Raw genomic sequence first — 17,196 nt, 5'->3', positions numbered from 1 at the left:
AATCATAACAGTAATATTTTTTATGCATTTTAAATGCTGTTTTTTATATTTATTTGTGTTTAAATATGTTCAAACTTGTTTAAATTATAACAGTAATATTTTTTATAAAAATAGTAAAAATATGTTCAAAAAGTGCGGGTGCGGGGGGGCGGGTCCTCCGGCGGTGGAGCGGGGGAGGGTTGCGATGGGTGGAGCTAGCGGGGGAGGGTGCGGGTGCGATCGAGATGGAGGGGGATCGAGATCGAGATGGAGGGGGAATCGAGATCAAGTGTCCTCATGAATTCAAAAAGTGCCCATGAAATTTAAAAATATTCATGATATCAAAAGGTGCCCATGAAATACAATCGAGAAATGAAGACTACGATTTAAATACAATCGGTCTTAGCTAGCTATCTGTTCACAATCTTCTTGCCCTCCTTTTTCGCAAACGGAGTTCTTCTGTGGAACGGACGTCCTTTAGGTAGGGTGGTCCTGCTTCTTCTTGTGGTGTGTGCTGCTACTTCATCGTCGTCGTCATGTTCGATCTTCGGGTCGCCGTACTTGTCGAAGTCTTGCTCATTGGCTACTCCATCCATTCCGATGATCTTCCTTTTGCCTCTCCTCACGACAACACGACTGGGCTTTGGTGGGTCGGTAATGAAGAAGCATTGGTCCACTTGGGAAGCCAGTACCCATGGCTCATTTTTTGCGGTGACGTTTGCGCCCGCGGTCTTGGATTTGGCTTCGGGTATAACCATGGTGGTGAAATACCGGTCTTCTTTTATGACGTTTTTGGCCCATCTAACACGGAACATCGGGACCTTCTCTCCAGCGTAGCTCAGCTTCCAGATCTCCTCGATCCTTCCATAGTATCTGTCCTTGTCGTTACTGGTGTAGGATTCCATCGTTACCCCGGAGTTCTGATAACCATCGCTCTTCATGTCCTTGTCCTCGGTGTAGAATGTGTAGCCGTTGATATCGTACGCCTCATAGGTCATCAGGTTGTGCTCGGCGCCCTGTGACAAGGCGAATATGAGTTGTTCTTCCGCGGAAGAATCCTCATGTAAAGGGTACGACAGAAGCTTCTGCTTGAACCAACGCGTGAAACATGAGTTGTGCTCTTTGAGTATATCTCCGTCCGTCCTCTGTTGGCCTCGGTCATTGTACGTCTTCTTAATAAAGGTTTTGTGCTCTACCACCCAAGGATCGACCACGTCTATATGTTTTAGCGCGACTAGGTTTGCTCTTTCAAAGTCGGCGAGTCGACCCTCAAAGTCGACATGCATTTCGCGGCGACCCTCATGGTGACCCCATCCAGCGTGCCTGCCGAGGTGCCTGTTGACGGGCAGACCAACGGGGTTCTCGATGCCTAGATAATTCGTGCAGTAGGAGATGCACTCTTCGGTCAGAAAGCCCCTGGCTATGCTTCCCTCTGGACGTGACATGTTGCGAACGTATCCTTTGATGACACCATTCATCCTTTCGAACGGCATCATGCTGTGCAGGAACGTCGGCCCGAGTTGGATGATATCCTCCACTATATGGACCAGCAGATGCACCATAACGTCGAAGAATGCGGGCGGGAAGTACATCTCAAGCTCGCATAGTATCACCACGATCTCTTCCTGTAGCCTTCTGAGTTGCCTCACGCCAATCAACTTCCGAGAGATGACGTCGAAAAAGTTGCATTGGCCAAATAGCGTTTCACGGACGTGCGCGTCCATGATCCCACGGATTGCAACTGGAAGTACCTGCGTCATCAGCACGTGACAGTCGTGAGACTTCATCCCGCTGAACTTCTGCTTCGCTGGGTCTAGGTATCTGATTATCTTCCCCGCGTAACCGTAAGGAAGTTTTACTCCTAGGAGGCAGGTGAAAAACTGCTCGATCTCCTCCTGACTTAGAGTGAAGCACGCGGGAGGGTAGTCATTTCTGGTCTTCTTGGCCTTTTTGCCTTTGCGACGACTTTCCGTGTCCTGCTTCGCCTCATCATCATCATCATCATCATCATTAGCGTGAAGCTCCTGCCTGATGCCCATTGATTTCAAGTCTGCCCTTGCTTTCGGCCCATCTTTGGTCCTCTCTGGCATGTTGAGCAGGGTACCAAGCAGACTCTCGCACACGTTCTTCGTGATATGCATGACATCAAGGCTGTGAGGCACACGGTGGATCTTCCAGTACGGCAAGTCCCAGAAAACAGACCTCGTTTTCCATACCTTCGCGGCCTTCGCGGAGCTCAAAAACCTATTCACGATGCCTTCAGTCATCGTGCGGACCATGCTCGCCTGCGGGGTAGAGCAAAACGATATGTTAGAACCAAGAAAAAATTTGGCATGACCTTCCCTAAAGATAGGACCAAAAAGAATGCATAGTGCCAAAATTCTCGCCGAAACGGAAATGAATCAAAACATTCCGGCAAAATATTGGCAACTATCGCATATTTCAAATACCGGTACCTTCAAACACAAACATATATGCAACACCACAAACACATGCAACACCACAAACATACATAGATCTAGCTAGGCCACAAAAAGTGCATGTGCACGTTGTTGGAGCGAGCTAGGGAGAAAAAAAAGTATATCTATATCATGAAGATAGCTTTCCCTTACTTACCTATCAAAAAAAGGTAATTTCACCACTTAATTTTGTTGAATCTATGGTGGAAATGAGGTGAGGAGGAGGAGATGGCCGAAAGCTTGGAGAAGGAGGTGGATGGAATGAAGTGGGGAAAGTGAGTGGGTAGGTGTGGGCTGTCCAAAATATCTTGTTGGTCCCAGGTTACTAATGGCGCACCGTAGGAAAATGCGCCATTAGTAACCCTGGTTACTAATGGCGCATCAGCCTACGGTGCGCCATTAGTAGTTTTGCAAAAAAGTAAAAATAATAAGTATATATACTAATGGCGCATCTCCTCTGAGTGCGCCATTACTAATTTAAACTAGTAATGGCGCACTGTGCCACGATGCGCCATTAGTAGTTTTCCAAAAAAAAGAATAAAACAAAATTTACAGTAATGGTGCACTGCCTGCTTGGTGCGCCATTAGTAGTTATAGATAGTAATGGCGCATTATGGACCCGATGCGCCATTAGTATGTATGGGAAAATGGAAAAAAATAATTCATACTAGTGGCGCACCCTGTTTACGGTGCGCCATTAGTGTCTTCCACACTAATGGCGTATCACAAACAGGTGCGCCATTAGTATATAGTAGTGGCGCACTGCTTCCACGGTGCGCCATTAGAATCAATCCTATCTATAGCCCTTTTCCTAGTAGTGTAAAAACAAATTTTTCCAAAACTAAGTCGCTCCCTTTCATGAATTCTGTAGTATACTCCTCCGTCGACGCTCCCTTTCATGAATTATGTCCTTCCTGTCACCGACATGTGAGACATATAGCAACCGGGTCGACATGTCAAGCACCAAATAACAGTGCAAAACAGCAGGGGGGACGCACCCCACTTGTATCGGCCCAGTAGTAGTAATGAGCAATGAGACGTCAAATCACAATGCCGCACCTTCCCAGACGAACGAAGCAACCATTATTTCACACTTCGGTTCGCCATCATCTCAAACCACATAGTATTGCTTCTGCCTCAAGAGGGACACGTGCATCGCCTTGGTACATCATGACACGTGGGACCGCATGACAGGCCATGCTCCCCCGCCGATCGCTCGGTAAAACCTCATTTTTACTATACTTCCTCCGTATCGGTTTACTACATGGCATGCATGTCGTTCTAGGTTGAGAATTTAACTGGCTATATATGTGATGAATAGTACTCCAGCCTTTTAAAAAATGTATACTTTTATACAGTAGTACTATCGATGGATTGCGCCGTGGAGAAAAAATTGAAATTAAAAAAAAGGTGGTACATATAGAGAGCGCTCGTCGCCAAATTATGCATATAGTACTATTAAAAAAGCTAGTACGTGCTTAATTGGGGTGCTAAATTCTATTAAAGAAATACTAGTAGTATGTATCATACTGAGGAGCTAAACTAACGAGAAGAAACATAACATAGTTCTACTGGGGCTCAGCACAACACACCCCTCAAATTCAACTAAGCATACCTGAAATTAAACTATGCAACTAATCCGATAGACACTGCATTAGAACCACCATGAGCAATGATACTGACACCTTACTCAATCGGAGGAGTCCTCGTCCACGTCCTCGACTTCGTCCTTGTCCCTCTTCCTCTTAGCCGATACTTCTTTTCTTGAATTGCACGCTTGGCTCTTGCTCTTCATCCAACCCTTGTAGATATTGAAACAAAGGTAGCCATCCATTGCAGCGTAGTGGATGTGGTCTATATCTAGTACATTCTGCTACCATGCATAACTATGAAACGTGTAATGAGGTTTCTCTAGTTTACCGTACGAAGGATGAACCATGGCTCCTGCCAGGGTCAGCATTGAAGGCTGACGAGAAGACACCAGCCGTTTCTTCTGGAGGTCGAAGGTGTTGCCTACAATGAGGCCTATCCGACCTAGGACTTCTTTATCGTTACCAAAGTCTACAGTAACGAATTTGACTAGGTTGCTCTCGAGGAAGTCCTTAAAATCCAGGCATTCAACGTCGGCATGGCATATGTGGTAGACCAAGCATAAGACATGCACGCAAACCTGGATCACGGCGGGCTTCTTCCTTTCTTCATCCTTTAGATCCTTCTCTCGTCCCAGGACTATGGTGTACTCAACATCTAGCCCAGCGACCCACTCATCATATGAGTCTTCGAACATGCGTCTGAAGCAAGAAAGGCATCCTTTCACCGTGGCGGAAGAACGGGTGTAGATGACGTCGAACTCATTGCTGGTGATGGTTCTAACCATGTACTTACTGTCGATCATGGAGATTTCGGACGCCATGGATTTGGGAGCAGGGTTAGGAAGTGGAACTGCCGTAATGTGAATGGACGGGACGACTAGGAGCGAACCGCCGTAGTATTGAAGGACGTGCGGGGACGAGTAGGAGCGAACTGCCAGTGTGCGAACGGTAGGGTAGTGGCTTTCCATTCTCTCATGATACGGGCTTCCGAGAGCCCTTGGATATGAGATTGAATGGTTGCATGGCGTGATTCTAGACCTATGGGTGAATATCCTATCCTGGAGGGTTATTCTGCAAATTTTCAGCAACTTAGCATGCGACCATTTGTTCTCAGATCCAAGGGTGCCAGTAGCCCGTATCATGGTCGCGCCTACCACGACCGTCGCGTCGCTCGCGCAGTCACGCCGTTGGAGATTTAACATGGTGCATTAGGCTATCTGATGTTGGCATGTCATACATAGTCATCACTTAGTCACTCATACTACAACAAGGTTAGCTATAAGGTTGGCTATAAGTGTATTGTTTTTACTCCTCTCTATCTCTTTCTTCGTACTCCCTCCATCCCAATATAAGAACGTTTTTGAGACTAGGACACAGGGAGTACTAGTATTTATTGCAGTTGCCAAGGAGTGACCTCTTCCAATGAAATGGTGTTGCTAAGTTTGCTTCATTTAATTAGCTAAGACTCAAAATTGTCTTTTCACCTAGGTACACGCGCTTAGCATCATTTCTTCCTTGGGTCACCAAACTTGCCTCATCAGACTTTATGCCGATGTGGCATGCTTAGCACCTGTAGGAGTAAGTAAGTACTACAATAGTGGGCTATAAGCCTGCTTTACATGGCATTTTTTCATGTGTGGAGGAAAGAGGCAAGGAAAAAGTGGAGAAGTGGGCTCTCATGCAAGAGTCAGCATCAACTACATGGTGAGCACTGGGAGAGGCACCTGTGTGGAGGTGGTCAGGAATCGGGAGACTCACGCCGGTCGTAGCACCGCAGTTAAAATGATAATGGCAAGTCAAATCACGGGGCCGCACATGTCCAGCAGTAGCTCGCTGTCAAATCACACAGCCCTACATTTGCAGCAGCCTACTCCCTCGTATTCTCGCGTCTTTGTCGAACCGACTAGGCGGAACTGCCCCGCCTACCACGCAGAAAAAGCCCGACCCTCGACTTTTATACAACTACATCCGCTTAAGAATCCAATGATATAGTATAGTACTTTTTGTGACATACTAGTAACTCATATTTAGTTAGTCAAATGGATGACCTAGAACTACGTGCAAGCCCTATAAACCAAGATGCCTAAAAATAAAAAACCGAGACGGAGAGGGTAGTTCAGCACGTATCTTTTTAGATTAATATAGTCGGGATTCACCAAGGAGCAAAACAAAGTGGTAGGCTGCTCCTATCGTGTTGGCGTAGCAACTCAACCAGGGTCAGTCCGCACGTGAAATGGCGACACGCTTAACAGGACCCCTTTGGCCGACATGTGGCTCATCCACCGTCTTGTTCCACGTGCAATGCACCAAATTACAGTTCGGAGCAGCGGTTGGAACTGGAGGCACCCCGGTCGTAGCGCCGCAGTAGTAGAAAATGAGAGACTAGGGGTCAAATCACAAAGCCCCACCTTTCCCTCATGAAGCTGGATGGACGAAGCAACCATCATTTCACTCTAGGGCCCGCATTAAGCTGGACGGACGAAGCAACCATCATTTCACTCTAGGGCGCAAGAGCATAAAGAAAAGAGAAAACAATGATGCGTGCGGCAGCTACCTAGGGCACCCTAGGGTAGGGGTCTCCACTACATATCCTTATTTTGAAAGCGCCTCCACTACAAATCGGCTTCTCTCTCGTCCTCTTGAAGAAAACGGATGATGAGGTCGGTGGTAGGGTTTGTAGGAGTACTACGGCGTGCGGGGCCACGTCGTAGTAAATCTGTTCAAGTCGACGCATGTGTGGGCCGCTTGGTTTTACGGGAACGAGGCAGCATTTTGGGTTTGGGGATCAGTGGAGATATTGTACGTACAAAAAAATTTGGACGTAGGTTCGACCGAAAGGCACTGATGCATTGAATGCATGAGACTTTGAAACCTAATTATGAATAAATACACACTATAGCATGTAAAGCTTTGAGTCATATATGCATGATGTAGATGTACGTTTAGTTCTTATAGTTCATCTCATTCAAAATCAATTAGTTTTATAAAAAAATGTTAAGATTCACGGGGTTGTGCATTGTAAAGCATAAAGTAAAAAACAAATAATGGCAATTCATTTAGAAAAAAAACAATTATGATACAGAAGATTCTAGAACAAAGGGGAAGTGGTTGTGTTTTGAGGTTTGTGCATTATGCTTAAGTTCAACCATGGAGTCTTCTAAATTGTACATGTGGCAGATCTGGTAGAATGTTGATGATATCCAACGGCCAGTAGTACTCAGATTCACCATCTCTGCACTATCGGATTAGCTTCATCCAGTGACCATCTTTCAAAGTTATTGGCACACTATATAGTTCTTGTGCCATAGTTGCTTGTTTTTGAAAAAAGCTACTAGTGGGTTGTACTATCTATTTAGGAATAGAAGATGTATACATGGAAGTTGTAGGGAAAGAGATGACATGGAGCATCTCAATTCCTATGAGTAGGTATTGGAAAAGAGATGTCATTTGGTTCAATCATAGGAACTTTTCTATTGAATCTAGAGATGACATGTATCTCAATTCCTATGAGGAGGGATTAGAAAAGATATGTAATTTGGTTCAGATCATAGGAACTTCTCTATTGAATATATGCTAATGTTTATTTTCCTTTGAAATTAAGGGAGTATAGGAATCCATTCATTTGAACCAAGTGGCTCTAAAAGCATAGAAATGATATCATGTTTATTTCCTTTGAAATGTGGAGTATATGAATCTATTCCTATCACTACTAGGAAAAGGCCTACTAATGGCGCACCAGTTTTGCCTACTAATGGCGCATCACTGGTGCGCCATTACTAGCACACCATTAGTAATTTTTACTAATGGCGCACCACTGATGCGCCATTAGTATCTGGTATACTAATGGCGCACCACTGGTGCGCCATTAGTATAGGCCACAGTGCGCCATTAGTATAGGCCACTGGTGCACCATTAGTATAGGCCACGGTGCGCCATTAGTATTTTTGAATTTTGAAGGCGGGAAAATAGTAGTGGCGCACCGTCTAACCCCCACCGTGTGCCATTGCTATTTTTGAATTTTGAATTTGGATCTGGATCGTGATTTTTTTGCCCATTTTTTGCTATTTTTTTTGCTCGTTTTTTGGCACGATATTATTTCAAATTTTCTTCCTGTTTTTGGATCTTGTACGTTCTTTTGCCGTGTTCTTTTGCCGGAGAGGAGTTCGCCAGAGAGGAGGAGGAGGAGGTCACCGGAGAGGCGCTCGCCTACATCACCGGAGAGAAGGAGGAGGTCGCCGGAGAGGAGTTCACCGAAGCATCGGAGAGGAGGAAGGAGAAACCATGAGGGAATGGGAGGAGAGGAGGGAGGAGGAGCTCACCGGAGAGGAGGGAGGAGAAACCGTGAGGGGAGGGGAGGGGAGGAGATGAGGGACGAGGAGGTTCCCGGAGAGGAGGAGGTTGCCTAAGAGGAGGAGGAGGTCGCCGGAGAGGAGGAGGAGGTCGACGGAGAGTAGAAGGAGGTCGCCGGAGAGGAGGAGAAGGAGTGGAGGAGAGGAGAGGAGGAGATGGAGTGGGGGAGGTGCGCCCAGCCATATATACGACATAGTAATGGCGCACCATGGGCAGGTGCGCCATTACTAACTTTTTTTTATTTTTTTGACTTATTTTGAATCTTGAAGGCGGGAAGATACTAATGGCACACCATGGGCCGGTGCGCCATTAGTAACTTTTTTTTGTTTTTTTGACTTATTTTGAATTTTGAAGGTGGGAAGATACTAATGGCGCACCATGGGCAGGTGCGCCATTAGTAACTTTTTTTTAATTTTTTGACTTATTTTAAATTTTGAAGGCGGGAAGATACTAATGGCGCACCATGGGCAGGTGCGCCATTATTGAGTTTGAATTTTTTTGAATTTTTTTGCCTCTCCAGATCTTAAAAGCCCCGTATCTTTTTTTGTTAGGTTTTTGAGGATTTTGAAAATGTTTAACGGGTAGATGATTTTTCATATAAAAAACTTTTCATATAAAAAACTTTTTCATCCGAGTTAGTATGCAAAAGTTATGCCCATTTTTACAAATTCTCGAGAGATTTTGTAAATGAAGTCGAAATTCATATTTGCAAATTTTCCCAACAACTAGACCACATATCACGTGGGAAACTTATTTTCTTTTATTTTTTTGACATTTTCATCATTTTCTTTTATTTTTTTTAAAACTGAAAAGGCGATCCACTAGGGGGGTGCATTCGGTGGAAGTGGTGGCCAAGTTACTAATGGCGCACCGTGGCATGGTGCGCCATTACTAGTTCAACTAGTAATGGCGCACCACTCCCACGGTGCGCCATTAGTAGTTTTGACAAAAAAATTGTAATTTTTTTTACTAATGGCGCACCCGCGATGTGGTGCGCCATTAGTATTTGGACACTAATGGCGTACCAACACATGATGCGCCATTAGTATATAGTAATGGCGCACCACATGTCTGGTGCGCCATTAGTGTTAATTCCATCTATAGCCCTTTTCCTAGTAGTGTATGAACCAATTGGCTCTAAAGGAAAAAATCCTATAAAAATCATATCATATAGAGTTCCTATGATATTCCTCGACACCAAAGGATGGTTGAACTTGATGCGGGTGATACGATGGTCTTATTTTGTAGACTCCTCCCACATCTTTATAGTTACCTCTCGAAGATGAATGAAATGATATATACAGGGTATTCTACATGTGCAATTTGGTAAACGAAAACTCGGTAAAAGTTTGCGAGGTTTGAATTTTCAATAAAGCGATATGCACTGCATTTCGGAATGGAGGGAGCATACGACAGTTGCTAACACTCACGTGGAAGATTTGTGTGTAGGAGGAGTGTCTGTTCTATTAAATGACATGGCAAAACTGACACTGTCGAATGCCGATCTAACGGTTCTTACGGCGTTCGTCAGGAAAAGGCTTGTGGTGAAATGTTTGTCGGATAATGATTTACGGACACATGCATTGCATTGATACGTGCCCCCCTCCCTCTCACGCACACGCACCCTCACGAGTCACGACTCTACCGAGTCCTCTCGCAGACTCGCATGTCGCACCCACCGTCTATCTGCAGGTACACGTAACACACATATGTGCTCTTCACACCCTACCCTCAGAACTTCTAAAAAACAAAAGACGCCGCGCACATTTTATTTTAGCTCACACGTCACACACTTATACTATTACTCTTGCGGCGAACATTCTTTGGGCATAGAATATTGTACTCTCACGAAGAGAAGCGGTGCACGCACTCACTAGTTCTCTCACCCCCACTCATTGGTACATGTAGGAGCGCATTTTTTCGAAGCTGGTACAACAAAATCACTCCACTATATATATAAGCAGGAGCCTTAGCTCTTGCTTTACTAGGGTTCCTCTCATTCACTCTCTCATGCTCTCTAGATCTAAGCAAGACATAGGTGGCCACACTCTCTCGCAGCTCACGGCTGGTCACAAATCTAGCCGGACAACCTCGACCGGGGCAGGGGTGTAGGTGCATCGTTCACGCTATCATCGGCGGCGAGGGAGGAGACCAACGGCTGCCCGCGTGTCCGGATCTACGACCGTGCCGTTGTCTCCGAGAGAGCGCCGGCTCGGGAGTGCCTCCGACCCCTTCTTTCTCCCTGTGGTATTGTGGCCAAGATGGGGCCTCCCGACGCCGTCTTTGCACATGCCGACGACCCTGAGGTATATATTCCTTCGAAACCCACCTTCCTCTACTGCCCCAGCTCCCTTCATGTGGATCTTTTACTACTTCCTTCCGTTGTTCCAAATCCACCTAGACTTTTACTATTATTGGAGATAAAACTAGTTCATACAGTCGACTCTAAGAGTTGGTTCAAACAGGGAAGAAAGTGGGAAAGCTGTAGCATGAATCTAGGACTTGGTTCTAAGAGGAAACGGGGGAAAGTAGTAGATACTGGCTACCCAACCAGTCTCTTGGTTGAAAAGACGAAGAAAGCATGGTGGATGGAGAAGGGTGGGAGAAAGTGGACATATCTCTTGGTTGAAAAAGGAAAGAAAGTGACGGGTGTTGGGGGACAACGCAAATGAGAATGAGCAGGTCTAGATTTCCTGTGCTCACATAGGAAAATGTCGCCAAGGAGATAAAAAATGGGACAAATGCAGACATGTTGCCTGAGTGTTTGCCTCTCTCGGCAGACACATCTGCCTCACCACTTTATGCCCCTGCTGTCCCTATGCCCGTATCGCTACCGTTAATGTAAAATCACATGAAGCATTAAGCAATGCCACCTAATGTCACTATAAGTAATGGTCTAGTGCCGTCGATAAATTGAAGCAATGCCACCACCATTTTATGAAGTGATTCCGTCTTGCTTTATTTCCCATGAATTGTGTTTCTGCAGTTACACTTAACTCTCACACCGCTAACATTGCTTCATCCCAGTGGAACTGCACAAATTTGATTGCACATTTACTGACCATGTGCTACTCTCATGACAATAATACTGATGCTATTGTTCTGCATGTTAATCTAGTGGCATTGTTGATGTGATGTGATGCTACTTACTTAAGGACTCTTCATACTGTCAATCTAGTGCCAATTATAACACAATAGATGTTCTTGTTAATCATACACCACTGCAAATATATGTCATTGTTTAAATAATCGTATTTCGTATTTGCGCAAATAGGGATGTCTGTCTCCATATCGTTTCGGGATGTCTGTCTCCGTATCGTTTCTATCCGCGCAATAAAAAGCACACACCTCCGTTTTAGTACAACTGTGCAAAATGAGATGGATATCCGTTGTTGCCGTCGTCTAACCTCCAGTCTTCAAGGTATTCCTACATTGGTAGTAACTAAGGAAGAATGACCAACGCAATCTAAAATAAGCTGATTCGTACGTTTTACTTCCTGATTGCAGTGCAGGGACGAGCAAAAACAACTGCATCCTAGTCCGGAATGCACTTTCTGCCAGTTCTTCCACGGACCTAGGACTAGCTGGCACGGCTGCACGGCGGTCTTTTGGACAGGTGCGCGGACAAGAGGCATTGTGGTCTGCTTATTTCTGCAAATAATGGTGCTTAAATTTAGTGGAATGCACAAGCATTTCAACTGGTCAGTACACTGCATGGTCCAGTTCAGCGTTCCAGCTGAGACCACAATTATAATTGGTTATTCTGGAATGAGAGAACCTAACCCTTGATGGTGGCAACAAGAAAAAACCAGAGTGAACTCCAGGAAATTTAAGCCTGTCGGGAGGCCCTATGCTCAGAGAAGCCTTGCTTGTTTTTTCCTGATTTGTCAACCTTCTCACAACTTTCTCTTTTGCTGTGAACTAGTATATGTTTGTTATGTTCTATGAATCATTGAGATGTATAAAATTGCTTAACTTATGGTTTTCAAGTTTTTTATGAAGACGAGTTTAATGTGAGTGTTCCACATGCACTACTGGAAACAGGGAATTTGCCATCAGCCAGCTCTTTGCCATCTGCTAGCTGATGGTAAAGAACATCTTTGCCATCTGCTTATAAAAAACAGATGGCAAAGAACAAACAGATGGCAAAGAACATGGTTGCCATCAGCCAATTCTTTGCCATCTGCTAGTGGATGGCAAATAATCTTTGCCATCTGCCAGCAGATGGCAAAGAGGTTGGCAAATCCTATGGCCGTCAAGAGTGTAACGGCGTACCAGCCCCACCTCTTTGCCATTTGCCAGCAGACGGCAAAGATTCTTTGCCATCTGCTGGCAGATGGCAAAGAGATGGAGTTATTTTTTTCCAGGTAAAAAAAAACTGTGGGGTTATCCCCTCCCTCTCTCCCCACCCATCCAGGTAAAAAAAACGACGTTCACATCTCATCCACACACCGAGCAGCCCCGTCGATGGCGCTCTAGGCTCGCCCGCCGCCACCCCATTGTCGGCCATCCCCCGCCACCCTGTCGACGGCCCTCTCGCTCCCCCGCCCCGTCGCCGGCCCTCCCCTGCCCCGTCGCCGACCCTTCCCCTCGTCCACGGCCCGCCCCGTCGAGGTCCAGGTCCGCGACAGATCCGCCTACGCCGGCGTCTTCCACACCGCCTTCCTCGACGCCGGATACGGTGCGCGCCCCCCTCTCCTCCCTCTCTACCGTAGGTTTCCTTTGGTCTGGTTCAGGGTTGGCGTTGGGCCCTGGGATCACGCGAATGGCGCTCTGGCTGTGATCCGGCTGCTGGGTGGAGATGGTGGATGCCGCGTGCCTAGTGCCTAGTGACGCGACCTGGTTCGTCTCTGTTTTTTTCTGGGAGAATGGGTTGTGTTCCGCTTGTTCGTCGACAGGCCCCGGTCACTGGGATGCCGCGTTTTGTTAGTATTTCTTGCTGGGCTGCGGCTGGGGCGGATTCGGGGGCGGGTGGTGGAGATCGCTGGGTCATGTTCATCTTCTGAGATGGAGGCTGCTGCGTGTGTTCCGCTCTGCAGAGGCCGAGATCCTGGTTGTTCGGCCTTCCTGATTTTCGCGAGAAAATTTTGCTGGGATTTGTACCTGGATTGGTTTGAGCGACCCAGGTTGAACACCACTGCCCATGTTTAGTTTTCGTTCATCATGCTGGATTGACGTGCAACTTATATTTACTAAGCGATCCTGCATGTAGTTTTGTGAGCGACTGAGCATGTGCCTTTATGATATAAGGTGTGTGTGGTGCATATGTGAATCATTACTATGCTCATTAAGAATGACAATAGTTATTCAGACTTGATATATCTAGCTTTGTCTTAATTGCTGTTCTCAACTGAGATGAGCTTATTTGCAAAGTCTATGCAAATACGTATATATCAAGAGAACTGTTGTTCGGTATTTGCAGCACACAAATAATTATAGTTGTTTCAGTTTTAATGAACACAGATGTTAACTTGACATAATTTGCATGTCTAGCAGCGTTGGACATGCATATAAGAAGAGGATGAAGTCAATAATTATGAGCTGAAGGTCAGATATATTTGATCTGTCAAGGTTTGTTTTTTCACTGATTTTATTTTGATAATGTATATGCAGAGGCATGTCAGTTGTTTGGGTGACTAACCAGAGCCCATCAAAGTACAGAGAACGGGCAAAAGCATCAATATGTATGGTCTAGGAAATTGGTAATGCCTCAGCACACATTAGCAAAGGAAATAAAACCAATGAAAAAGTAAACCTTGACCGATCAAATATGACCTTTGTCTATGAAAAGCTAGGATATTCTTACTGACTACTTAATTTTATGGCACAATGGTGATCAATCAGAGCACACTAAAAGTACAGAGAACAGGCAAAAGGTTCCAACATTTATGGTCTAAAATTGCCATGCCTCTGCAACATTAAGGAAATAAAACAAATAAAAAAGCAAACTTTGACCGATCAAATATTGAGTGAACCCTCTGCATATTCGCGACAAGGTCAACTTTTTCACTACTTTTATTTCCTTAACGCGAATATCTCACCTTTTCATGCATATGACCATGGGTTCACGTTATGATTTTTTTGGGTGGCCTAACATTGTTCTTTCCTCTCATGTTGCCACAAGCCACCGACTTTTATTAGGTAGCTTCACATTTGAATTACTTCCTATATATATGTACATGAATGACCAATACTGACATCAACCACCTTCATGTATAGGTTACAAATTCATTTCCTACGAAATCCAAATTCGAATTTGTGTCAAGCCCAATGATCCTTAACCCTCATTTGTATGGTAAAAATCCAACATACCATTATTTTTTGTCAAATCATATTTTCCCTAGGATAGCAGCAGATTTAAGGAAATGGATGTCATCAAAAGTTGGAAACCAGCTATCATCTTACTAATATTTTACTCACGGTAGCTTCAAGATTTCTGTTTATGAATCATGAGTTTGCTTCAAATGAAAGATTTAGTTTCACTTCATGTTAGCTCACAGTAGCTTCATGTATACACCATCTTATGTAAATTAATTTGTTGTAGCTGAAACAATATGCGACCACATATACAAAAAGTAGTCTCAATGTGCACTTTATGTTAATGCCCTTACAAAACTTTCTACCTATTTGCTTTCTTTGCATGTGATAATTGCGCTTTTCGCAGTCGAGTCAATATTAAAAGTGTTCAGAACCATTTGGCAGAAAAAATAATGCTGTTATTTTTATGTTTATGTTATGTATTATGTATTTTGTTGTCTTTTCTCATCTGTTTGTATATTATACCCCAGAAGAAATATTTATATTGAAATAGAAATATTTGATAAAAGAGATCAGTTTTTTTAATGCTATGTATACAAACAGATGTGGAAAGTATAGCCACACGGGCCATCTTTCTTATAGACCGACCAGTTGCGCCTCCCCGCCGGTCGCCGCCCGCCACCCCAAGGATCAAGGCCGGCCGCGCCGGTCCCCGTCGGTCGCTGCTCCGGATCCAGGCCGCCCACCGCCCCGCCCCCGTCAGCCCGGTCTATTTCCCACCGGATCCCATCTTCGCCGCCGTCCGACGCGCCTTTTTTAAGGAGCTGCGACCCCATGTCTCAGAGGAGCTAGCCCCTACGCCATTGATGCCCGAGCGACGCTCCCAAGCTAGGAGCGGCACGAGGACGACCACGCCCCCGAAGCCTAAACTGCAAGGTGAGCTCGTCCCCTTCTCTTCTTCCCTATGGATCAGTGTCTTGGCTCATGTTCTCTGTTCTGTACATGTGTGCAGTTTATTTTCAGAGTACTTGTTGTGTGCAAAATCCTACCCTGGCGCATGGTGTTGGTTGTTTAATTCTGGAATCACAAGTTAATGCATTTTACTATGTGGGTACTGCAATCTTATATGGGCAACAAGTTCAATATGGTTTTTAGAAAAGGAAAGTCCAATCTGGTTTTTAGAAAAGGCAAGTCCAATCTGGTCACGTAGCTAGGCAAATACAATTTGCAATTCCTGCCTTGCTGTAACAAGTTTGATTTGGTATGGTAGAAAAATAGAACTCCTAATATCTCGCCCTCCCCCCAGGATTCTGTGCCTCTCCACGCCGGCAAGGCTGAAGCCTTCTTCTTCACGTTATTTTTTTCTAATAAGATCACCGTTCGTAAAGAAAAATCCCATAGATCGTGGATCATCTAAAGCAAAAGCCCTAGCGAGTCTGCCGGCTTTGTCGTCCTCATGCTGCCGCCATGCATGTGCTTGGACGCCATCTATTGTGGCTTCTTCTCCACCAACTTGAGCGATTGATCTCCTCTTTTCCCATGCCGTCATGGTATCCTTGCTGACATGTGTTCGGCCATTATGTCCTGCAGATCCACCCACGCCCTCTCCATTGCCACTCCACCGGTCGCGTAGAGAAGATCGAGAAACGCAGCCTAACGCCGGTGTCGAGCTGATTCCGGTGATGATTCCACACAAACGTAATGAGCATATATGAACAGGTTTGCAGTACGTCCATGCCTTTGGGGCATCTGGAGCTTCACATAATTGCTAATTAGTGGCTGGGATTTTGACGTCGCCTCTTATACATATATAGAGTTGCACTGTGATTAAATTTATATTTCTTTAATAATGTTCAAGCTTGGAAAATGATGCTTAGTTCTAGACAATGGAAATAAGTTGTCATTATTTCGGAACTTATCCGTGCATCGAGACTTGCTACTTTGATTCTGTTGTTTGCTAGAGAGAATAGCTATGTAACCTGGCCGACCTATCTAACCTCATTTATGAATTTGGATTCTTAGAGTTCAACCATGTCTTTCAAAAATCAAACTAAAACATATTCCATTTATTTATCCCACTGTTTATAGGAAATCTGGTCATACCTTTGTAGTTCTATTTGGAAGACAGTTAGAGAACATTAGCTACCAACAATAGCACTGTTTTTTGTCCGGCGAGGACATCGACATGCAGCCTGCTACGGACTCCACCACCAATCATCCTCATGTAGTGGCGTGAGGTGCCCATGTGTCAGGATGGTGGTGCAACGGCTGGCAACAGCGTGTCTGGATGCCATAGGCAGATGGGTGACAGTGATATACGTCCTACATAGATGTATGATTTCCTCTCTTCCACTGGATTATGATGAAATTAAGGATCAAGTATCATATGCTTTCATGATAGCTATGTACAGTTTTTCTGTACAAATGGTGTGTTGCACTACTATTTTGTTGAAAAGACATTATCTTGCAGATCCTTTTATTTCATAGTTTCTTTCCCTTATAATATTTATTGATGATTTGGTTGATTTCTTGACTAAAGGATTTGAAGATACAAATAA

General features: G+C 44.9%; 1 protein-coding gene across 1 annotated transcript in view; it reads left to right on the top strand.

Moving 5' to 3' along the window:
* The window catches only part of LOC119339460, an 87,435-nt gene extending 70,955 nt beyond the window's left edge, over positions 1-16,480 (top strand). The window contains exons 2-3 of the mRNA XM_037611511.1: positions 15,242-15,574; positions 16,229-16,480. Of these exons, the coding sequence (XP_037467408.1) occupies positions 15,242-15,574; positions 16,229-16,353 (458 nt within the window). The 3' untranslated portion in view covers positions 16,354-16,480. The remainder of the gene's footprint in view (positions 1-15,241; positions 15,575-16,228) is intronic.
* Positions 16,481-17,196: the final 716 nt, after the last annotated feature.

Source organism: Triticum dicoccoides, chromosome 7B, assembly GCF_002162155.2.
Source record: "Triticum dicoccoides isolate Atlit2015 ecotype Zavitan chromosome 7B, WEW_v2.0, whole genome shotgun sequence".
Lineage (NCBI taxonomy): Eukaryota > Viridiplantae > Streptophyta > Magnoliopsida > Poales > Poaceae > Triticum > Triticum dicoccoides.
The sequence above is the reverse complement of the archived record's forward strand: the minus strand, read 5'-3'. Positions and strand labels throughout refer to the sequence as shown.